At 43.8% G+C, this 24,495-nt stretch overlaps 1 protein-coding gene and 1 long non-coding RNA gene across 3 annotated transcripts in view; one reads left to right on the forward strand and one right to left on the reverse strand.

Moving 5' to 3' along the window:
• Positions 1-1,078: 1,078 nt before the first annotated feature.
• On the reverse strand, positions 1,079-21,511 carry EMP1 (epithelial membrane protein 1). The gene is made up of 5 exons (XM_025995192.2): positions 21,050-21,511; positions 6,741-6,854; positions 4,373-4,469; positions 4,121-4,261; positions 1,079-3,357 (listed from the first exon to the last, which is right to left on the reverse strand). Exons 2-5 carry the CDS (start codon positions 6,816-6,818, stop codon positions 3,191-3,193), a joined length of 483 nt encoding a protein of 160 aa, XP_025850977.2. The 5' UTR covers positions 6,819-6,854; positions 21,050-21,511; the 3' UTR covers positions 1,079-3,190.
• The window catches only part of LOC112917266 (uncharacterized), a 45,570-nt gene continuing 41,679 nt past the window's right edge, over positions 20,605-24,495 (forward strand). The window contains exons 1-2 of one of the 2 annotated variants that reach the window (XR_003234448.2): positions 20,605-20,704; positions 22,384-22,457. This is a non-coding gene — a long non-coding RNA (uncharacterized lncRNA). Of the gene's footprint in view, positions 20,705-21,014; positions 21,120-22,383; positions 22,458-24,495 lie in introns of those variants that run through there. The other variant, XR_003234447.2, reaches the window with a different exon arrangement.

Raw genomic sequence — 24,495 nt, forward strand, 5'->3', positions numbered from 1 at the left:
TGCCTCCATAACCATGTGAGCCAATTTTTAAAAATAAATTTCCTTCTACGTATAATTTATACATCCTATTGGTCCTATTTCCGCGGAGAATCCTGGAGTAAGACACTGCCATTCACCATTTAGATCTTCGAGATGGAAGATTTCATCTTGGCAGAAGAGAAACTTTGAGTAGTTTTGAGAGCTTATTGAAGATTCTGATTAAAGATCTATAGAAGGAAAGGAAGAAAGGATGCTCTGGAGGTCTGATCCATGACTCGGCAAATGACAAGGAGAAATGAATCCCAGGGAGAACTAAGGGAGAGAAGTAGCCTCTTATGATAGTATCCCAGAAGAGGGCTAAGAAATTACATAGGTCTCTGAGAGGGTATCAATAATCAATGCAATTTGATTAACTGACTTTAAAATATGTTAGAGTTTTATTTTCAGGTTCCATTGTGTATTTTTTGTGTAATTACTCTGTGCAGTTATATTGTCCGAAACCACAGGGGACTGACAAAGCACCAAATCCACATTAAAACCATTTGTATGATCGTGGTGTTTACATGATGCTAGGGTACACAGTATCCACTCTGCTTTTCCACCGTTAATTCCAGTCCTTATTGCTCGCAGAAAGTAGTAAAACTTTCCTTTTCTCATTGCCCCATACAGATATGCCCAATTTATGCAATGAATTGGTTTCTGCAAAGCTAATGTGATGTATACCTTTGTGAATTGCTTTGTATTTTGAAGACACATTAGAGGTGTTGACTATTTCAAAGAAATTTTACAAGTATCTCATTTCTTAATGTCATAAGTCATTCTGATTCAAGACCATAACATCTTCCTGGTGTATTAGCTTATGAAGTTCTATTTTTTGCTTTAGAGGTTTAATTAAAGTAAGCTAAAACTATACCTAATAACATTCATTCGCTTGAAAGAGTTATTGTAGAAATGCCTAATGTATTACCAGAAAGTAGTTTAATGTCTCAAATAAATGCCAAGTTGTTCAAATCACACTGATTTGACAACTTCATTAGGTATAAATGTCATTATTATCCCTACTGTCCTGCATTTTTTAGGAAGAAAACATTCACACAGGGAAGGGAATCAGAATCTATTTTTATATCCCTAGAGTTATAAACATTTGTATCAAAATATTTACAATTATAGTATATGAAATATCAATCTATTAAAGAAAAAGCCAAATACAGTACTAGAACAACCCACCAATGTAATGCAAATTACATGAGACATAAATGTCACAGAAATAAAGTAAAAGACAAGGGAATACATGGTTCATTCCAGTCATAGCTTGACTTTTCAACACAATGTGAGTATCTCTTTTGGGTATATCTGATATGTAAGTATACTTCTGAACATAAAACAGCCTTCTATAATCATGTGATAATTAAATCATAATTAAAAAGTTCATCATCCTACAGTTTTTGCTTGCCATCTCTCTACCCCCAGCCCAGGTAATCTGGTGGCCTACCCTCAATATTCCCTTAACCAGAATGAACATAGAGCAATATACTTAGTCATAGTCCTGTTACATAAATACCAGAAATCATGGCATAACAACTCCCCAAAAAGGAAAGGTATGCAAGAAATGGGATAAGGAGAGCTAGGAGGAAAGTAGGCAAGATGTCTCAGATTCTCCCTGGGGTAGATCTTCTCAGGTAATAAAGGAAATGTCTTCCCAAACCAACACCTTTAGACAGAATCTGAGATGGCTTGAAATAGCTGCTCCAGGCCAGAGCAATGCCTGCTCAACCAGGAATAGCATACTGCTACTAAGTCCTATATAGAAATGCTCCTATGGAAATAGCCCAATTACCAACTGACTGGACACCATAAGAGTTTTTGCTTTTTACTTTTTCTCTTAAAGAAGATATCTGCCCGTCACCTATATCTTTATTTATCTTGTGGGAAATTTCTGATTCTCCTGGGAATGCAGGCACTCTGTTCTAATCGTGACAGGAATCTAGTACGCTTAATACTTGACAATTATATAGCACCTTTCACCAAAGGATCAATTTGGTTTTGGTTTGTGTGTGTTTTCTTATGCTTCCAAAATTGCCCTGCCTCACCTGTGAAATGGGATAGGCAGGGCCCCTGAAAGGCAACAGTTCTAGCCCATGTCAAAGTGAGAACTGCCACTGAGCCTAGGAGTCCTAATCCCCAATGTGGATAATTAACAAAAATGTACTCAAGAGTTATCATTAGAGGGAGAGCAATAAATCATCTTACAAGGAACCATGTCCATTCTCTCTCCCCATATGTTCTTAAAAGAAACACTGACTACATGGACAGGGAGTCCTAAAAACATAACCGTACTGTAGCACTGTCACAAGATTGACCTTTGGTCCTGTAATTTGTGTGGTTCTTTCACCAATGAATTGGTCACTAGGGGCTTTACCAAAATGCCAGAAGAGTTGCTTTGGTTTTAAGCAAGAGGCCTAGCAAAGTCCATAGCAAGAGGTCTCCGTGAGGGGCAGCTGTGTGAGGTCTGGTCTGGGTTCTGACCATCCCCCAGGCCCTCCACTGTGAAAAGTTCTTTCTTGGCTTCACTAACCCACTAATTTGGCCTTAGGACTATATCTCTTTCTCCCATTTCGTCACAAATACCACTGAGTTCCACAGAGTTAAATATCTGTTCTAAAGAGGGATAATGGCTCACTAGTCAAAGCCCTTGTATAGGTCCTTCAGACTGGAATGTCATGTTTTGCTTTGGGTCAGAAAGGCGGGATGGCTTCCAGGCAGGCTTAGCATATTCAACACAAAAACAGTATCTGCTCTTGCTGGAACTTGTACCGCTATTTTAACTTGATGCAATGGGTCTGAGGACCGCAATGCAAGACCCAGAAATCAGCCTTAGGAGTGGAGTCAGTGGTGTGGCAGCCGATGGGGCCCCAGGCAGTGTGTGTAACTGAGAACAGCTGGAGGCCAAGTCTGGTGGCTGGAGAGAGGCTCTCCTGCTGCATCAAGGGAGCAGCAGACTACTAGCCAACTACTTTCTCCCAAGGGCAGGGGCTCGACAGTAGAGAACCTCCTCAAGAATGGTTTGAATTTCAGCCTCTCCCACCCTACTTCCCCTCCCCGCCCCCCCCTCCCCACTCTTGGATTTTCCTGCATAGTATCTTCCACTTCCCGCCCAGATCCAATGGCTTCTTTCTCCCCACCCCCCAGATCCCTGTGAATTTGTTCAGCCTTATTTCTTTCTCAGGACTAGATAGAGAACGCCAATGATGAAGCTAAAGCAGAAGCAGATCCAGGTCAGGATGAAGGAGTAGCCGTGGTGACTGCTCGGGTACTGAGTTCCATAACCATTGGCATAATGATGAGTATAGATGGACACCCCGACCATAATGCACAGCCCTGCAAGAGGAAAAAAAATCATTTGGTTTGTTTGGGCTTTTTTTTTTTTTTTTTTACATTAAAACCAAGAAAACAAATTGTATAACTTTTAAAAGATCCTGTTTTCCTCACTAGCAAAATGGGAAATTTCACTGGGAAAATAAAATCTGGCCATTGAGCCCCAAACCATAGTCTTGTTGATATGCCTTGAACCAACCTCGATAGTTGTATTGATAAACTAGAGGTGTTTGGGTTCTCACATCTGCACTGGTTTGTGTAGCTAAAAGTGTAGAGTAAAAAACACAGACCCTCCTGTCCCTCAACCAGCTTTTCCTTCTGGACCCCAGCATATGTAGGCAGGCCGCCCAGAATGCAAAAGAACACAGCCTTTCACCAAATGGCGTGTGTTTGGGAAGAATGGCAGAAGAATGAGAACAGCACTGCTGGCAAGCCCTGTCGCAGTGGCTTTGTCTCTCTCAGGACTCCCATCCTCCTGCCCTCGAGTGTCTTGTATACAACCACTAGCAACAGATGTGGCCCAGCCACTTGGTAGTTACCAGGGAGCCCTAGGTTTAAACATGGCCATCTGTTTAAAGCAGGTGACAGTACTTATTCCAAACACTGGCAGGGGGTCTCAAAAAGAGAACAATCAGAGGAGAAAATTGTCCAAAGCAGCTTCACTGAGCCATGTGGTCATCTGTCCAAATGGCCAGAAACACCCATGGTAAGACCTACATAAAAGCTTTTCCTGTCTACACCAGAGCCTGCCCCTCAGGATACTCACAGCACACCAGCATGGTGGCCCCGGATAGGAAGAAGCGGTTTCCTTTCTCCATGGTGAAGAGCTGGAACACAAAGACCACGAGGGAGATGACGGAGAAGATGATGGAGAGGATCATGAAGGCCTGCACTGCCTTGAGGGCGTCTGGGGATACAGGATGAGAACAGCGTTATTAGACGGATCCGTCCCCAGCAGGCTGCCTGCTTCCCCAATCACACGAATTGTCGGTACTGAATACGGTCCTTCCATACATACCTTCACTGGCATAGGACAGGACATCATCACAGCCACCACTGGTGCAGTTTTTCCAAAGACCTACTGATGCTTTTGGAAAATCTGAAACCACCCAGACCTGCAACCAAAAGGAAACAAGCAGTTGTTCAAAAGCTGACCCTCTGCTTCTGAAGAAAAAGAAATGGCATTGTCAGATTGGTGTCAGGATCAAATCTTAAGCAATACCCCGTAGTGAGTCACAAATACGGCTGAGCCCCCCATCTCTTGGTGGAAATGAGATCCGGCTAAAACTGAAGTCACGTAAGTCCCAAGAGAAAAGATGCAGGATTGTGTGGCCAAAGAAAAATCACTTAGCTGGGATCCCTGGGTGGCTCAGCGGTTTAGCACCTGCCTTTGGCCCAGGGTATGATCCTGGAGACCTGGGATCGAGTCCCACATCAGGCTCCCTGCATGGAGGCTGCTTCTTCCTCTGCCTGTGTCTCTGGCTCTCTCTCTCTCTCTCTCATAAGTAAATAAAATCATTTTTAAAAAATCACTTAGCATCTCTGGGTTTCACATCCCTGTTACTTAGGGAAAAAATGAAATAATTCAATCACAGTGGCTTAAAATTCTGAGTTCTAAGTAAAAGAAACACTAGATGAGGTGATTGGTTTTAAGTATGCACAACCATACACTCTATCAAGACCATTTCAGGGGCACCTGGGTGGCTCAGTAGTTGAATGCCTGCCTTTGGCTCAGGTCATGATCCTGGGGTCCTGGGATCGAGTCCTGCATTGGGCTCCCCAGAAGGAACCTGCTTCTCCCTCTGCCTATGTCTCTGCCTCTCTGTGTGTGTGTCTCTAATGAATAAATAAATAAATAAATAAAATATTAAAAGAAAAAAAAGACCATTTCATGTAAGGGACTATGGGTGTTATAAAAAAAAAAATGCTCATCTGGAGGCAAATAGGAAGCATATGGACCACTAAGAAAATAGCAGTGAGTTTGGGTGTCAAGAAGCCACTTCCATCTAAACAGAGGGAGGTGGGGGCCCCTGAAAGTAGAAGAGTAATCGAGATGTAATTCCCAAGGCTCACTGTGGTACCACTGTCCCTTCCCACCCAGCCCAAGAAAAGCAATTATTCTCCTGGGAAACACACACCTACCTTGTCCACACAGAGCACCTGTTAGAATGAGCATTGCTGGAAAGACAGGGCCAAGGATGTGTGATCACCTGCCCTCAATTCAGTAAACAACTGTATGCCAAGCCCTATATAGGGGCTGAAAATTCAGTATTCAGCACTCTAGCATCCACCAGGACAGTCTGAAGTCATTTCTCAGGCTTGCTATCCTGAAAGACTTGGGGGCTGGTGCACAGAAAGGCTAACCTGAGGTCCGGAGGAGGCCTCATGGGCAAAGATTCTTAAATTAGCCTTGCTCATGACCCACATCCACCAACGTTAGCAAAACTCTCCTATCTGAACTTCAAAACCCATCAGTCCTTTAGTTGTAACATGGACCTGAACAGATCCTAGAGCCACCGTTTCCCCGTCTAGTGATTGTTGGCCTTGATTTTTGCCTGCAAGGAGCTGTCTTGTTTCTTTGAGAAAAGCACAACAAAGGCAAATTTGATGCTATAAACTACCACTAGAGGTCAGAGTAGCTCAAGGTTCAGAGAGAAAAAGCTACTACTGCCTTCATATTGTTACTGCTTTTTTTTTCTTTCTTTCTTTCTTTCTTTCTTTCTTTCTTTCTTTCTTTCTTTCTTTCTTTCTTTCTTCTTTCTTTCTTTCCTCTCTTCCTTTTCTTTTTGAACTCAAGCTAATTCTTTGGAACCAGGTTAATCTTTCAAAATTCCACCTGCATATGCTACTCGCTACTCAGAATTTGAATGGGTCAGTGTGGCAACCAAAGCTTCTCATCATCTCTCTCCCATCTATCCTTCTAATCAAGGTTCCCAGAAGAAGGAAAGGAAGTTCTGCTCCTGCCACATAGGTGTCCCCATTCTGCCCTGAACAAAGCCTCTCCCTTTTCCCAGGGGACCTTGGCCAGCACTCCTGCCCGGAATGCATCCCTGTGCTCCTTCCAGGATTCATCTTCTGCTAAGAGACCCCTCCCATCTGCCCATCCTCCAAGCTCTACCTCCCGAGAAGGTTCTGTGGGAGACTGAAGAAGCCTCATTGCCTTCTGCAGCCTCTTGATGCCTACAGCCCTGGCAAGGTCACTCGCCAAAGACATTGGCTTTTATCCTCCTGCTATTTGTTTGAAGTGCAAGTGTGTGTTTATTTTTTTTCCACAACTAAACTGTATATTCATGAGGGATAGGGATTGTGTAGCACTTGGTAGCACTTTGTGTAAATATTCGAATAACTTCTGGGTGAATGAATGAACAAAAGAACATGTTACTCACATTGGCAATGGTGGAGACAAATAACATGATGACAGTGGCGATGTGGACCACAAAGATACCAGCCAGTAGTACCAACATCTTGGCTTTTTGATGCCTCAAAGAGCAATGAGAGTTCTGAAAAGAAGAGAAGATAAAGGAGGCCAAAAAAAGGTTACTGTCAGATTCAATCAGACAATTCAGCTTTCCCACACATGTGGACTGTCCACTAAAATCAGGAGTTGCAATAAAAACCATGTCACAATTTCATTATAAATTCCTGAAAACATCTTGTTAACCTAGTTTCCTAAATGCCTATTCATCTATTTATATATATCTAAATATAAACATAATTCTGCTTCTCAAGTATTTATATACTCATCTCTCTAATACAGCCTGTTTGGGGAAAAATTTTTAAAAAACACATGTAATCACTGTTACTGTTTTATTTTGTTTGTGTTTTAAAAACCAAAATAAGACTTGATTTTTAGAAGGCCTTTTCACAGCTGTAATTTCCAGGTTTCTGTGCTACAATGTCATATAAATCCCCATTTTCCACTAGGGAAGTGTCCATGGCTCTATCAAACTGCACATCCAGCGATATTAATAGATGTGGATGCCTTCTGAATAATAGCAGCTATTACTCAGTGCCCATAGACTGAATAGGCGACTAATTTGATCCCAGGTGATATAAAAAATGTGAGAGCCACAACTTCTGTTATTTATAATGCTGTTTGGTATTCAGCAATTATAACAACCTAATTATGGCATAATGGTCTGATTACCTACTGCTTAAACATTTCAGATTTGTATTACTGCACCTGAGCCTTTTGGCTGGATGTGCCTCATGGTGGGGACTCTGCTATTGGTCTAGGGCAACTGTTCGGCCATAATCTCAGCAGAGGAGAAGAAGGGAGCCCACTGATCATTAAGAAAGTATGAAGGATGCACATGGGAGTGCCTATTCCGACTTATGTCAACAGCAGAGGGAGTGCTTCTTCATGCCCAAGATAGTTAGAGTTACGGTGCAATGCAGTCTCAAGGGACTTCAAAAGGAAAGAGCTGGAGGTTATTCACACCGGGGTGGATGTGTGGATGTCCCCACCTAGGGAGGAGATGGCTGGACACATCCTGCAATTGTCCCGCTTCTCCCTCTCACTCCACCTAATTTAATTGAAGCTTTGAGCATGTTTGAGCCACTTTCCTACTGTCCCAGGTATCTAGTGGCAAGACTAATGCTATCATCCCAACATTTCGAGTGCCTTTATCTCCTCTCACTTTCCTCATCAGGTACTCAAAATTAAGAATGCTCTTTCAAAAAAAAAAAAATCTAGAATGTCCTAACGTACACGAAGGGGTCCTGCTCTTTACAGGCCAAGAATTAGAGTCAGACTTTGGCTTCCACCATCTATCCCAACCTGTACCAACAGCCCCTGCCTTCCTTTCCAGTCCTAGTATTTCCCTCCAACCCAGGCTACTTTGTAGGAATTTGTCCAATGTCACTGTGAATGACAAAAATCATGAAGTTTATCCTGCCACCTCAGGGGAGAGCTTGGAGCTTTCATGCCTGCTATTAATAATCTCCCTGCGCATTCAAATATTCAAATTCATTTTTGTTTTCTGCAGATTCGTGCGTACCTCCACAATTTTCTGCTTGACTTTAATGTACAGTGAAAAGAGGTTTTGAATTAAACAGTTTCAGTTAGAATCATCTAGTCATTTTCTTCCATTTTCAGTATCCTCCTATATAAAGTAGGGGCTGCAGTGCTGATCATACAGGGAAATACAAGGGTTATGGACCATGTTCATGAAACTATCACAGTGTCTGCCACATGGTACTAATGGGGCTGCTTTGCTTGTGGTTATTAGTATTACCATTATTAGTCTGTGAAACTGAGAGTAGCTGTTGTCAACATAACAAGTCAGTTAGTCACCAGGCTACCCCTTGTTAATACAAGTAATAGGATACCTGCTACATACTTCACCAGGCAGTATGTATAAACCATTTTGGTCCTCTTAGAAGTTGCCGTTATGTCTAATCCCTGCCCCATGAGTGGGGACACCACTAAGAATACACCCTTGAGAATCAGGAGAAATCTCACTCTTCTCAGTCCTATCCTGACCATCCTCCCTACACCCCCAAAATTCACAACACCACTGGATCCTGATCTTGCCCTTCATGGGGAAAGAAAGAGGCTGACTCTAGGGAATTACAAATATTACATAACAATTTATATGTTTGATCTTCCTTGGTCCCTATAAATGTCTTTTTTATTCCTTTGGCTTCTAACTGACAAACATCCTCCTCCTAATAGAGGGAAGTGATGGAGAGGCCAAGAACAGAATACAATACACCAAGTGAGTCCTCTTAAATGAGGGAGAAGAAATGCTGTGAGTTTTCTGCCTTACATGCTTTTGGGAATCCAGCAGCACTTTCTGTCTCCTTGGTTTGCTATGTAATCCTCTGATTGCTTTCATTCCTGCTCACCCTTTCTATTGGGATGACTTGATTGTTATTGCATTCCACACACCCTTTTCTTACTGCAGCTCACTTGAGCCCATCCACTGCACTCCCAGGCTCTGGATCTCACTCCTGATCTAGAGGGTAATGGCCTTACGAAGGAGAGGAGAGGTTCGACAGTGCCCTGCTGTGGAGTGTCCCCTGTTACCCAGGGCCTGGCACTTCCCCACGTGTGTTGCATGTGCTCTGCTGCTTTGTCCTGGCCACTTTATCCTTCAGGCCAGTTGTCTGAGGAGGCTCTCTTCGCCTGACATGAGAACTGTTTGATCCCTGGGCTGAATGTGGCACATTTTAATTAAGTGTGCTCTGGTCTGCTTATGAAATGAGACCGTTGCCACTGCTCAAGAACCAAGGCTGAATCTCACTCCTGATCTAAACCGAAGCCCCACCTGATCATTATTCCCCTGCCTGCTGCCGGCTAGAGGAGTGGGTGGGAGAATCAAGCAAAGAAGTAACTCTCTTTCATCTTAGGTTCCTGTGATTGTGTCACATCTATCTACCAAGGAAAGGAGAAAATGTCTTGGATTAGCTGGAGCTCTTAATACAGAACACATAATTCCCTCTGCTTTTGGCTGCTGCATCCAGCCAGAAGTAGGGGCTATTTAGCTGGAGCTAGTGCATAATGTACGTAGCTTCTCCATCTTTTCACTGCCCCCAATTTGTCAGGTTTTATTAGTATCATCCATTGTCAGCTTAGAGGTGCTTCCATTGTTTTCAGTGACCCTCCCCAACACCTTTGGAAACAGAATGAACAGTCTTCTTAAATTTCTGACCTAGATTATTATTCTTAGTTAGCCAGACCCTAAAGAGTCCCCAGCAGATTGAAACTCTCAGCGAGAGGTGGGGTACAAGGGCAAGTTTTTGAGATCTTTATAGATAACCATGAGAACTACCTAATAGGTGAATGTCTAGAGATCTATTGAATAGCAGAACATAATAGGGATAAAATAAGGCCTCAGGCTCTTGAAACTTCCACCCACCCACTACTTGCAGCATAACTTACAGGGAGACTCATTCCCTACCCTGGTCTGTATCTTGCATCATACAAAAGCACTGAAAAGAGACCATTTCTGCACATTCATATCATTGGAAGTATTGACTGCTACAACTTTCTTTCTTGGCAATTTGTTTCACTAAACCAGTAATTAGCTACTTCCTCACACCTCTCTAAAATGCTTTGGATGGCACTCTCCAGTGGAAAGCATACCCTTAGTCACAGCTGGGCAACTCAAACCAGGAAGTACAAAATAACAGTATTGCAATCCTGAATACTTTGGTGCAATGCCTGCCCCTCAAAGCATTTGGTGCACTGGGCAGTCCCAGTTTGTCAGTTGGTTATTGGGAACTCCCATAACGTCATTTATGGTACTTCAGCTCTCAGACTCCAGCCCACAGAGCTAGTCCATTCACAGGGTTCTTGAAGAATAGGACATCCACTGATTATTCTATGTGAGGTGCCAGGAACACATTTCTCCACCCATCACTGTAAGCAGAATAGGACTTCTTGGGAGAGGAGTGCTCAGGGCTATCATTGGACTGCGTGAGAAACAGAAAAGTAGAGGAGGCATGAATGTGGACTCTAGGGAGAAATGGAGTATTAAGAGAAAAGGAAGTTAGAGACTTAGAGCCACACCTCAGCTTTCTGATATCCCTTTTCTATTGTTCTTTCTTCCAAATGCACAGGCCAGCCAGTTCCCTTTCCACCACCACCATTTTTTATTCCTGCTCATATTTCTCCTTTTTTTCTCGAATTGCCCAGCCCACAGAGGACAAGCAGTCTCTTTATGCTCCTAGTCCCAATGCAAACCTCAAAATCGCTGACCATTCTAGATTTGGATTCAGTTCTTTCCCCAAAGAAAATCATTATAGTTAGTGGAAATGACCTTGAGAATTACAATTGCTGGTGATTGGAGGTGTAAATGACTAAATAATATGGGGGGGGGGGGGGAATAATTGTCATCTCCACTTGTCTCCATTCACTTAAAACTTAAAACCTTCCTACTCCCCTAAAATATGAAAGAATCAAAGAAACGTAGTTCTGAGACTGCCTTGCACTTCCTCTTTGCCTTTTTTTTTAATGGTACTCTGACCATGAGAAATCAATCAGGACCCTGTGAACACCTTTCCTTTTCTGGTGAGTACCGAATACTGCACAGACCTTGAGAATAATGGACTTCTAAAGACACAGTAGGGGAGTTTAGATGTTCATAATTTAGCTCCATAGTTGTTAAGCTAGGATCAGATAACTTCTTCCTGCCACAGAATATGTGTGTTTACTGAACAGCCACTACCAGAGTCTGGGGGATGCATATCTTTAAGAGTGGTTTAGGTCACAATAATTGGGAACAATACAACAGAATAAAACAATCAAAAACCCACTTCTCCAGCAAAGGAAGTAGTGGAAATCCTGGGCTTGAATCGCTGAAGAAGTAGCCTGAACCTGAGGGTAAAACATAATAGAAAATGGAGGTGGAGGGTGGGAAGGGCAGGGAGGTGGAGGGTGGGAAGGGCAGAGGGGGAGTCTCACAGAGCTCAAATGTTCATGATTCATTTGAGAGTTGGTAAGATTCTCCCAAAGGCACAGTGGAAGCATCCTCTACCAGATGGTGCAAGAGAGCCTTCTGAGAGCATGTGAATCAGCTGGCTAGATAGAAGACAGTTTAGTCATTTTCCTGACCGCCTTGGATAACCCGATCTTCTCTGATGAGAAGAGAGCAGTAATAGTCAGCTGCCAAATTCCCCGTCTCTCCTTCCGCTCAACCCAATTTTATTGCCCAAAGCACAGTCAGGTCATGAGTTCTTCCTTTATTATTTATCCCTCATCTATTCCTTAATTCCTGCTCACATTGTCCTTGCCCAATTCAGATCCTAACCTAGCCCAAGCATCAGCCTCTCGCAGGATCCTCCTTCTGAGCTCCTCCTTCTCTGACATATCTTCCACGCCACTGCATTATCTGAACTTGTCACTCCTCTGCTCAAAATCCTCCAAACATTTCACCACCCCCTCCACCAGTCACTAGGCAAGAGGCTCTAAACACCTTACTCTAGCCCTGGGAATGCTGATAATGTGGTTTCCAAAGTTTCCAAAGACAGCCCTGCTGTCAAGTGTCCTTCCTCCAGGAGCTATCAAAATTTTTTCAAGGAAACTCAAATCCTGCCTCCTCTAGGAAGCCTTCCCAGATACATAGGTCAGAAGTAGTCATTTTCCCCACTATCCTATTATTAAAACCACTAGTGGCAGCCTGCCTGGTAAACTTTTGGAAATATTTGGCTTACCAACCCCTAAGATTCTAAGTTTCTGAAGAGAGAGTCTTATCTATGACAGGTACCAAGTAAACATCCATTCGGTGAGCAAATAAATGTTATTAAGAAGGCAATTTTGTCTTACATACATGAACTTTAGTCCTTAAAATTTTTAGAAATTACGTATACATTACTATTGTTATTTATACATTAATTTAGAATTACTACTAGAAATTATATATTACCACTTACATTATTTCTGTAGAAATTATTTATACATTACTACTATTGCATCTTATTAAATGCAAACTCTGTGTTACATATTCCTATATAAATGCCTTTGTAAACATATGAATATTTCCTGAGTAACTTTGACATTTTAATACGCAAGGGTGTATATATATATATATACAATATATATATTGTATATACTGTGTATATATATAGTATATATATATATATATATATATATATATATATATTGCCTTTTATTTAAGAGGAAATAAGTAGATGCAAAGAAAATACCTTAAATTTCTAAAAACTAATTTGTCAGCAGATTTAACTTTTCTATCTCTTTAAGTTATAGAATCATTGGACTGAGAACAGGGGCCTTAAAATTCCTTCCCAATATATGAATCTCAACTACAAACCTACACCACAGATCTATCTAAGTTATGCTTAAACTCCTCCAATAACAGGGCGCTCACTACTTGCTAAGACCCTCCCACCAGAAAGTCCTTCTGACGATGAATCAGAATTTGCTCTTGGCAAATAACACTCTTGATCTTAGTTCTGCCCTTAATCTAAAGCTGCCTCTTCACACCTTTCCTAGAATGGTCACCTTCTCAGCAGAACTTTCAGGTTACCAGAGAATTACCCAAAGGACATCACCTTAGATCCCCAAATCTCAATCACATCATAACACGGTCTTGATTTTATTCAACCGTTAGATTTTATTCAACTCTCTCTTCTCATTGATTTATATTTTCCCGATTACGAAATCTCCATCTCTTTCTGGAAAACTGTAAATTTTGAAAAAAGTTGTCTCACACCATCTGACCAAAGACATGGTGCTTCCTTCAAGGCACGAGAAAAGATGAGAGACAAAGCTGCCCCTGATCACATGCGCTCCATGAGTCAGCCCCTATCTCTGTGCCATCTCCCTAGCGTGACACCCAGCAGCTGCCACTTCTCCTTAAGGACACCATGTAGAGTGGCAGCACCAACGCCTTTCTATGGTCTCAACCTCAGTATCATTTTGCTTTGGTCAGTTTGTTTTTCATGTGTCTGTGTCCCATCGAGGATCATTTGGGTTGGCAAAGTGGATGTCCATTAAACACAAAAGCAGAAAAGGAAACACTCTCTTTTGGGAGCAGAGAGGATGTATCTGGAAGAGGAAAAGGCTGGGATTAAAAGCAGGTTGAGTGGATGAGACCTTGGATGAGCTTTTCTGGCCATTGTTATTGTTATTTTTTGTCGGGCGTACTTTCCATTCTAAATATTGTTTTTACGTAGGGGTAGGAGAAGGGGATGTTAATTTCTCCGTGGGAAACAGGGGGAGAGAAAGGATCCCAAAGGAGCATTTCCTCCTGCCTCTGGATATCTGATGTTTGGTATGGAAGGAAAGAATTTCAGGTTGTACCTCACCATATCCACGTCATCCTGGGGCCTGATGTTTTTACGTACAGGGCAGTTTTTATGAGCAGGAGAGATATCAGGCATCAAGCCACAAAAGTAACTACATTTTTCCAGGGAAAACAACTATTTTTTCATGGTCTTGGGAGAAGGGAGTTCCATCTCCCAAATGTGGTCTATCAATAATAAATGGAGGTATTATAGAAAGAGTAGTGTGTATCTGCTACTGGTATAAATTAGCACAGACTCTCGCATAATTAGGGATGAAGAACCAGGGGATGGGGAGTGTAGGAACAAGCTTGCTATTAAAAAAAAAGAAAAAGGGAAGAAAGGAAGGAAGGAAGGAAGGAAGGAAGGAAGGAAGGAAGGAAGGAAGGGAAGCACCTATTAGAAAATCAAAATCTCAAAAAAAATTCTGCCTCTGAGTTACTGCTGACTCTGGGAAAATCTCATACCTCTGGCTGGTGGCTCCTACGGAGATAAGAGTACATAGTAGTAAAGAGCATGGGTGCCAGGTTCAAATCCTGCACCACCATTTTTTTTCATTTCAGTGCTGTTGAGGTATAATTGACATATTAAAATTGTAAGATATTTAAAGTATACATTGAGGGGATTTGTTGACTCCAACACTTCTTAACTGCCATCTATAGACCTCAGAGGGCTAGTGTGAGGATTCATGACTGATGAGCAAAGGCTCATCAAAAGGTTGTTGCTTTTTCTTTGATTTCCTTTAAAATGAGAGGCTCCAGGCCAGCAAAATGGGCTTTTAGCTTCTCTGGCAGAATCTGAGGTCCAACACTTATGCTAAAGGCAAACAAGTGGAATGAACCTTGTTTTTGCAAATGCTCCCAAGGAGAATAACCGTTCTCTCTCTCTCTCTCTCTCTCTCTCTCTCTCTCTCATTTCCCCCTTGTCCTCCCTTCCTGTCCAAGGAGGGGGTGGATCTGGCAACATCTGCGAAGGCTCAGGCCAGACCTGGGCCTCATGCCTCTGCCAGCCCACGCCCCCAGACCGCAGCTGGCCAGGCCACTGGGTGGTGTCCCCCGAGGGTGAGGACAGAAGCTGCAGTTGTCCTCTGCTTCTGACACCAGAGGAGTGTTCTGGCCACCAGGACGTCTTCAAGGGAGAGATTGCCAAGACAAAAACCAGGGTTTGGGAGGAAAATCAAGGTGTGTCCCAGGCCTGGCGGCGCTTGGGTGGGTCGACAGTAGGTGGCGACAACATGCTGCACCCAGCAAAGCCGCGGCCCAGCAGCCTGTGGAGCAGGGCGGAGGCAGCCTGCTACCAGAGGCTCTGGGTGGGTGGCAGGGGCTCCTGCTCTTGAGGGCACTTGGTTATTTAGGGATTTAGAGGCATCGAGGTTATTTAGTCTGATCCCTGAACAAAGGAGGGAATGGACCTTCCCTGGAGCTGAACCAGAATCAGAACCCAAGCCTACAATCTCCCATCTTCCATGCCGGGGCCTCTTCCACTCCAGCATGATTTTCTCTCCCGGATTGGCCTCAGGATTCTGCAGACATTCTAGAACCTCTACCAGAGCTACCCTTCACTCTCTTCCTCCCACCAGCTCCTAGTCAATCAGAGGGTCAACACAGCCCCTCAAAAAGGTGCCAAGGGCAGCTGCTTCTTTCTGTCATACAGCTGAGGAGGCCCACCAGCAGAGTCAGCTTGCCTGGCCACCAAAAAGCCCAAACCAGATCCCCACAGTGCAAGTTCTGAGATGTGCTTCCAGCATTCTGTCCTGGCCCCACCCTCAGCACCAGGGTCCCTTCCCCACCAAAGCCATATCCCACAGAGGGAAGATGGAACGCAATCACCAGCCCAACTCACTGTTTCAGGGTAGCAAACCTCTCTCCAGTTCCCCATCATCAGCCCCCTAGGGAGGGACCTTTGATTATTTGAAAGAAGTCAAAGGATCAAGGACTTCATTTTGCTCCTAGCTCTGATCTGACTCTTCTGAAAGGAGGGAAAGCATCAAGGGAGATCACTGCTCTGTTGGCATAAATATCCAATGGAAATTCATATGACACAGAGCATGTATTGACCAATATTTTTTCCTTGGGCAACAAAGATTCTTCAAAGGGGACGAGGAAAAGAATATTTGGCACTACGGACTGTTCTGAAACACTGGGTGGGGGGGGGGGGTCCCCAGACAAGAAGGGAAGGAAATAAGTGGAAATAAGTTGGTTAAGCTTCCACTTCTTGATCTCAGCTCAGGGCTTGATCTCAGGATGGTGAGTTCAAGCCCCATGTTAGGTTCTACACTGGGCGTGGAGTCTACTTAAAAAACGGGGGCAGGAGGAATAAGAGTGGAATCCTCCTCATACTTCTCCTTTACTCTTTGGCTTTCTCCCTGTCTTTCACTTTCCACTTCACTCTTTCTCCCTCTTCTAAGGCTTTCCAGGGGCACCTCTTCTCTCCCTCCACATCTAGGCCTAAGGAAACCCAAGCATTTGCACTTGATCCCTCTCTCCTCCCCTCCTATTCGTTCTCATCCACACCTTTACTGCCGCACCCTCCTGCTGCAGGGTCTCCCTCTCAGAGAAGAGGGTGGAGCTCCTTTCCCAGGACCAGCTCAGTTTCTCTCTGAACCTGGTTTGGTCATCGGTGAATCTCTTGTTGTTGTCCGTATCTTAACAGGCTTATATAAAGTGCCTCTTCTCATCAGAGCTGGCACCCTGGATGTTTTATTAACCAAACCTCTTCCTTGTCTTCCAAGAGCTGGGTGAAATGCTCATTGCTATCTGATGATAAGGCCTAAGGAATCTCAGAGTGGATGAGCAGAGGAGGCTGCCTGGGCCCTCAGTCCTCTGGAAAATGCCCTGCAATGCAACAGGATGCCTCATTTAACTTTTCTACCAATTCCTATGGATTAAACTATTAGCATGAACCGAGGGATTTCTCAAAACGCAATGATAAAATCCCGGAACACTGGAATCTCAAAGTCATGAGGGGCCTTGGAGACCATCCAGTTCAGTGCCTTCAATCAAGAAGACAAGGGATTTGCCCATGCTCCTAAGGCAAAGTCAGGACAAGACCACAAACTTGCCTTGTGCCCTTTCCATCTCCCTATTCAGCCATCTTGCGTTTGCCCTGAGATTCTTGCCACCACTTTCAACCTATGCCTATGTTCTCAAATTTAATGACCCCACTGGAGGGAGAATTCATGAAACAGACTCAGGAAATACAAAAGCTGCCACATCCACATAAAACCCAGCACCAAGAGCAAAGGAGTCCATTTTAGTTCTAGGAAAATGCCTATAACCAGAAAAGGGAAGAAAACGCTGACCCAAATATTTTTAAAAAGGAAGAGAGAGAAACAGCGATCTCCACAAAGGTTTGTACTTTTATCTTTATGCTTATGTCAGTGGATGCCCCAGTTAAATTAAAAGAAATTATTTTACCCATTCAGGACACTGGGGACTGAAGTATTACAAAGAGTGGTCTCCAGACATATGTGTTTGGGGGCTGAGGAATTGTGAATTCAAGTAAACTTCTAATCAGAATAATATTTGGGTTCCTTTGATTACTGACCAGAAGTCCAGGATCATCTAAGCAAAACTAGGAAGAGTACTGGAAAAGAGAAATTTATGATCAGAAAATCCACACTAGCTAAAGATCAAGGACTGACCCATTTTGCAGGCCAGCAATCAGTCTGGGGTTACAATGGTTTGTCGGCTTGTTCTTGTAGTTATCATGACAGGGGCCCCATGGTAAAATGGTAAAAATGTGAAGGTGTGAGCTACAGGAACTATAAACCAAGTTATAGGATCACCCCAACAGGGCCAAGTTAGAAGCCTGCGTCTCTGGTATTGGACTGATTTAACCATGACCTCGTGGGTAGCAAACTGGGTGTGTCCCTCTGAGTGTGCACATCCAAGAGTCCTAAATGTCTCCAAGCTTTTGTGTTAGGCAGCCATGTACATACATGTGGTAAGTGAAAGACAAAGCCATATTCATGTGTGTAGAAAATGAAATACCTCAGAATCAAATCATGTGTGTATGGCTGACACATGTATAGTTTCAAAGCTTTAAAAACACTTCCTGCTATTTCTAAGTCTTAGGTAATAGTAATAAAATTAATAATAATACTGACCCATCAAGTTTTACCATTAAATATTGTTAAGTGTTTAGAGGATAAAGGGCACTGGGTAGAGAAACTACAAATACAGAATAGATCATTTCTGCAGGCCCAGGACTGCAGAAGTATGAACAAAGTATAGAAGTTACAGAGATGCCACTTGTGCTGAATTTAAGAAATTCTAGTAATTAGAGCTATCTAGCAATGTGGTGCCAGGGCAGGGGTGGGGGGCCACAGAGGCACACTCTGAGGTAGGGAGCTCCCCTATTCTGGATATTTTAAGGGAATGTAAAGTGGCCATCTGTCCAAGGAGGGGTAAAAAATAGGATTTCTGCATGTGGTAGGAGAATGAATAAATCGTTCTTCAAATTGAGAATCCTTCCCGAACTGAGAATTTGATGCACGAAATTCAAGATAGAACATAACTAAACTTGCCTTGTGTCCTTCCTGTGGCCATTTTTCAGATATACTCCCCACCAGGCTCTGAGGAGTCTATAGAAAAACATTTTGCTTCATCTGTAAGCCTTCTAGGTCTCTGACTGCTCTCTCTCCACTGATCCCAGTGCATCTGGCATCAACTGAGGCCCCAAGAGCCCCCAGACCCAGCCAAGAGGGTCTGCATTCCAGGGTCTTTATAGAGCCTACTCAAGGCCCCTTGGAGTCTAGAACGCTCTTTCTCCCCCCAGGACCTGGATGGGCCTAAGCTGGTCTCCGGAGGGAAGCAGGAAGAGTTGAGAAAGTCACAGTAAGTCTTTCTGGTCAGTGGAAGGGATGCTTTTCCTTTCCTCAGAGATGTGCCCTGTACTCCTGGGAGGCAGCCAGCATCTGTTTGGGATGTGGTCTGCTCCGGGTTGGCCCCTGATGGCCCTCTGCCAACTCCCAGGACAGTGTAGTGCCCTCAAACAATGTGAAATCTGGGGGGTCCTCTGACCAGGACGCCAGACCGGATGTCCTGCAGCCCTCCAGACAGCACTCCACCCCCGCCCCATTCTTCTGAGTCTGTGGTGGAATTCAATCCGCCTCTGAGGGTGGGAGGCAGCAGGGGGAAAACAGAACCCTCACATTTCAGTGTTTTCAAAGACTTACAGCTGAAATCCAGAAAAACTCCTGCAGCTAAGGAGCTCCCTCACTCTTTCTCTGAGGCAGCAAGGAAAGCAGGAATTCAAAATTGCCCTCAGACTCCAGGAAATAACATACAGCATATTTCCTCACTTAGGGAGCTACAGTGTAATGTGAAATGTTGCACACACACACACACAAAAAAAAAAACAAAAACAAAAAAAAATGCGATTCAGGATGGTCTATATCCCCAGATTTGTCAGTATTTTCTGCCTGTTGACTGGTTCAATATTGCTTATAGTTTTAACTTGCACAGAACTACAAGAAGGTCCGTACTAGATTCATAGAATACCACTACTATCAACTTAATAATGGCTTCCCTTCATCCACATCCATGTAATCTGGAAATAATAAACATTTTAAGCAAATGTGGGAGTTCCCTGCATCTTGAAAAGTTTCCCTTGCACTTAGTTAATCATCCCCTCGAGGGCAGTTTTACGAGGCGCCTTGTCTGTACAATGTACACAGGCTGATTACATTCAAATCTTCTCTTCTAACGAACGGCATTTCTAAAGGAAAAGCCTAATTTTGTCAGACAAGCTGAATCCTGTCATTCCCCTCGTCTTGTTTATGTAGGGAAAAATAAAGCCAGTATCTATGTTGAAATGGGCCACACCTCAAGCAAAATGCTAATGTAAAACAAAAGCAAATAGAAATCATTCTTTTTCCTTTCCCTCCAGATTCACTTTATGATTAGCCCGAGTGTTTGCATTCGCACAACCACATGTTGGAAAAGTGAGAAGATGAATAGTCCAAAACAATCACCGCCTTCCATGCGGAAAAATTCCGCATCCACCTAAAAAATTATCTTATTGTTTCTAATATGTCATCTTTTCACTCAGCACTAAAATTCAGCTGTTTCTGGGGGTGGAAGCACAAAGCCATTCAATATTTATTTTATTTTATTTTTTTATTTTTTATGGGAGCAGATGAAGTTCCCCAACCCCACCTTCTCTTCCAAATCCAGTTTCCCTCCTGCCTGTCCACATCCTCTATCTGGCAAGGAAGGAGAGAGAAGGAGCTCTGGAATCCACATCAGGCTGATTTGCACCAAATGAAACTCTCCCGCATTTTATTTGAAAAACACTAGTTGATATTCACTTCCCCACCTCTCTGTTTTCTTTAAACAAACCAACCCCCTCCTTCCATCCTGAGGGGAGGAAAAAAAAAAGATCTAAATTTTAAGCAGAAGTGAATGAACAAGCTGAAAGAGTAGTAAAAAACTGTAAAAACAATAGCAAAAGTAAACTGAAAAGCACTTATCTCTCCACCACCATCCAAAAAAGACCAGCAAACAACCAACAAGAGAAACAACTCCAGTCCTGAAGCAATCTGAATCAAAACGGACAACCTGGAACACATCTGGCAAGTCAGGATGCCCTTTCAAAGGTATGTAGTGTTTCCTCCATAAAGACTATCATACCCTGGTGGGTTCCAAAGTCCCTGCTCCGGAGCAGAACCCGGTCACTGCAAAGCATAACCGCAGCCCAGTCCTGCTGAATTGCACGAGTCTCCCAACCCCCATCAAAAGGCATTTGTCTGAACCTCATAGAAAAGGTCTGTCTGGGTATCCACTTTTAGCCAGAAGTTTCAAGAGTCCAATTCAGAGAATCGTAGAAAAAATAGCAAAAGAAAAAAAGAAAAAGCAAAGCTTAGATGACTAGGTCAGAAGGACAGCGGAGAAGGAAAGCGAAACTTTGCTGAGCTTCCCCGCAGCTTTGAAAGCTTTCCTACCTGAGGATCCAAGGGACTGATGTGCCCTGAGTGGCCGGAGCTGGTGGCTGCCTGGTCCGCTCTTCTGGAGGTATGTGACCGCAGTGAGGGGAGGGACGTGCCTCCCGAGGTTATAAGTTTCCAGCGCTGGTGTGCTGGGGTGTGTGATGGGTGGTTTCTTTTCACTCTGTTTTAAAGGAGTTTCTATGAATCAGTCTGACTTTAAAAAAAAAAAAAAAAAAAAAGATTTGTTGGTAAAGCTACGCCCTGCTAGGTTGGCAGTTGGTCAAGAGAGGCTGGGAGTGAGCCATCAATTCAAAGAGCCTGTTTAGGCTCTCTCTGACTCACACACATAGACCACAGTGGAAAAAGGAGTGACACTGCTTCAAATGAGTAATAGGAGTCACACAAATAGATCTGTTTACCGAAGCCCATTCCTCCTCACCAAAAAGGAGACTTGGTTACCATGGGCATAGGCAAAACAGAAGTTATCTGTCCAAATGTTCACTTGGGGAGGGGGAGAGAGAGAGGGGGACAGGGCCCTGCCCATTGAAATCCTAGCTAATCATCAAAGGAAATCCTCATTCCTCCTCTCCCATCTAATGCATTGGTAGCTGTCCACTGTCAGGAATGATCAGATTTACTTCTGATTTTCTTCCCCACCTAATCCTGGTGCCCTGTCCTATGGGCAGTTGTAAGACAAGGCCTGGGAACCAGTCCAGAAGAGGACAAGCCGAGATCCTTCATAGCCCTGCCTCTGAATGATGGAGCTTCGGTAAAACAGCACGCTGGTCTTTAATTATACTCTGTGAGTGAATGCCCATGTGGACTCCTCACATCCTGGAGCAAGTGCTCTAGTTGAGAACTTTGATCTCTGGTCTCCTCGTAATAATCATCTGGACCTTGCTCCATACTTGGGCTCCACCGGGAGGGGCCCTGGGAGTCACCTAATCCTACAGCCGAGGCATTCCCAGGAGACAAGAGCTCAGATGCCTGAGTTCAAGCCCTGCTCTCCACTCACTAGCTGTGTGGCTGCGGGCAAATTGACCTCCCCAGGCCTGTGTCCTTGTGCATCAAATGGGGGCAGAACATACCTATCTCACAGAGCTGTGGTTAGAAATACATAGAGAGAGCTTATAATAATGCTCAGCACCTAGAAGGGCTCAATAAATGTTAACTATGATGATTTTACTGAAGGAGAAACTTAGGCCCAGAGAGGGGATATGACATATCCAAGGAGACACCGTGAATTAGCAGAGCCAGCTTGGATCCAAGTTGGCCACATCCAGGCAACTCTATTTCTGTTCTCTGCTGCATTGTGACAACCTATTTTAATTCAAATATTCTTTTTACAGTTACGCGTTTATTCAACCAATACATCTGCACAATGCCACGCATGAGGCACTGTTCAGAGCATTAGGTCCCAGAGGTAAGCGCACGATCCCCGTCCTCCTGGAACTTCTATTCCATAAAAGAATAGGGGATGGACTGTGGCTATTTACCAAAATTTTGATAAAATTAGATGGCAAAATTACAGGTGAATTTCAGTTTCTTCTGGGTCACATATCTGTATTTTCCAAATCTTTTGCAATGAGCCTACATTTCTTCAGTTTTTAGGGAAAATATTTTAAAGAGGAAAGAAGAGAATATTTTCTGAAGTGTGTGCTGGAGAAAACACCACACACACACACACACCGATTTGCTCCTGTATCTTCCCAAGTCCCTGAGAACTGAAGTCTGTCCCTGGAAGGCTGAGACAGTGTAGGTTTTTCATTAAAAACTGGTGATGTGAGGGGGATCCCTGGGTGGCTCAGCAGTTTAGCACCTGCCTTTGGCCCAGGGCACCATCCTGTAGTCCCAGGATCCAGTCCCACATTGGGCTCCCAACATGGAACCTGCTTCTCCCTCCTCCTGTGTCTCTGCCTCTCTCTCTCTCCCTCTCTCTCTCTATCATAAATAAATAAATAAACAAACAAACCAACGAATAAATAAATAAATCTTAAAAAAAAACTGGTGATGTGAAAAAAATATATAAAATATCAATCAATCAATCAATCTGGTGATGTGGGACGCCTAGGTGGCTTAGCAGTTAAGAGTTTGCCTTTGGCCCAGGGCGTGATCCTGGAGTCCCAGGATCCAGTTTCACATTGGGCTTCCCACATGGAACCTGCTTCTCCCTCTGCCTGTGTCTCTGCCTCTCTGTGTGTCTCTCATGAATAATTAAATAAAAACTTTAAAAAGAAAAAAACTGGTGATGTGACACAAGATTGCATCAGTTTCTCATATCTTTCATCCCCTCCCCCTCCCCCATCACTCATTTGATAATAAACGTGCCTGTTTGAGAAAAGCCACTCCCAGGAGTGGGTTAAGAGGCCCTGTGATCTCTGAGCAGCCTAACCCTCCGGGAGGGGAGGATGGTGAGGCCCAAGAATCCTCTCGGGTTGTCACGGCAGAATGACCAGCACATCCTCTTGGAGCTGCAACCTGCCAGGCCTTCACCTCCAAGGCCCTTGGCCAGTTTCAAACTCTGCCCACCCCCCCACCTCCCCCCACCCCCCCACCCCCCCTCACCCTCCGGCGTCCCCTTCCCTCCCCGCAGCATATGAGGCAGACTGGTCTGGGGACAGGGGAGTAGAGTGCTGGGATGCTGAGGAGTATGTGGTCTGGTTGTATTTTTTATAGAGAAATCTGGAGCCAGGAAACATTGGAGAGGAAGCACTCTCTCCCTTGCTTCCCTCTCAGGTTAACAAAGGAGAAAGGCAGAAACTTCACTTAAGGTATTTTGGTAGAGGAGCCATTTGGACCTTCTGGATGCCCACACTGGGTTTGAAAAGGGAGGACAGTGTCCTAGAGACAGGGGTTCTACTTTTCCTCTCCCACACTGCCTGGCAGCAGGGTGACCAAGTGAGCTGCCCTCCTGTATTTCAACTGCAAAGTGAGCCTGTCCTAGCCTTCCAAATGGGCCTAATGAATCTCACCTGCCTGTACACTTTTGCAGATGTTTAGTGTTTGGAGAGAAAAATCTTAAATGCTTTAAGCTCTTAAAACACACACACACACACACACACACACACACAGTGGTTTCATATAAAGCTAAGTTGTGTAAATATTGTTAAAAGATAAATGCCAGGCCAGGATCTCTAAAGGTTCATGATTAACCCTTGAAATCTCACTGAATTTAGTTTATAAAACAAAGTTATCAAGTCGGGGAAGGAAATCAGATCTGTTCTGGCTGAAACTCCAGCTTACTATGCCTCTGGATGTGATTAACATGTTAAGTCTGATTCTTTCCACAGCCATGAGCTTAAGACTGTGGATAGAAAGAGGTCAGGAGTCTAAAAACACCTGGGACCGGAGAATGCAACTCTCTGCTATCTGCACAGATGTTTTTCAAACACTTTGGGGTAATCTGCCTTTCTGCTCTGTGCCCCTCATCTGGAGGGTAGGTTAGACACTTTCATTTTCTG

This window comes from Vulpes vulpes, chromosome 8 (assembly GCF_048418805.1).
Source record: "Vulpes vulpes isolate BD-2025 chromosome 8, VulVul3, whole genome shotgun sequence".
In the NCBI taxonomy this organism is placed as follows: Eukaryota; Metazoa; Chordata; class Mammalia; order Carnivora; family Canidae; genus Vulpes; species Vulpes vulpes.

Coding starts and splice junctions, on each gene's coding strand:
- EMP1 (XM_025995192.2), bottom strand. CDS start 6,818: ATGTTGGTACTACTGGCTGGTATCTTTGTGGTCCACATCGCCACTGTC. Junction 4,470..6,740: donor TTGTCTCCACCATTGCCAAT/GTGAGTAACATG, acceptor TTTTGGTTGCAG/GTCTGGGTGGTTTCAGATTT. Junction 4,262..4,372: donor CCTGTCCTATGCCAGTGAAG/GTATGTATGGAA, acceptor CTGTATCCCCAG/ACGCCCTCAAGGCAGTGCAG.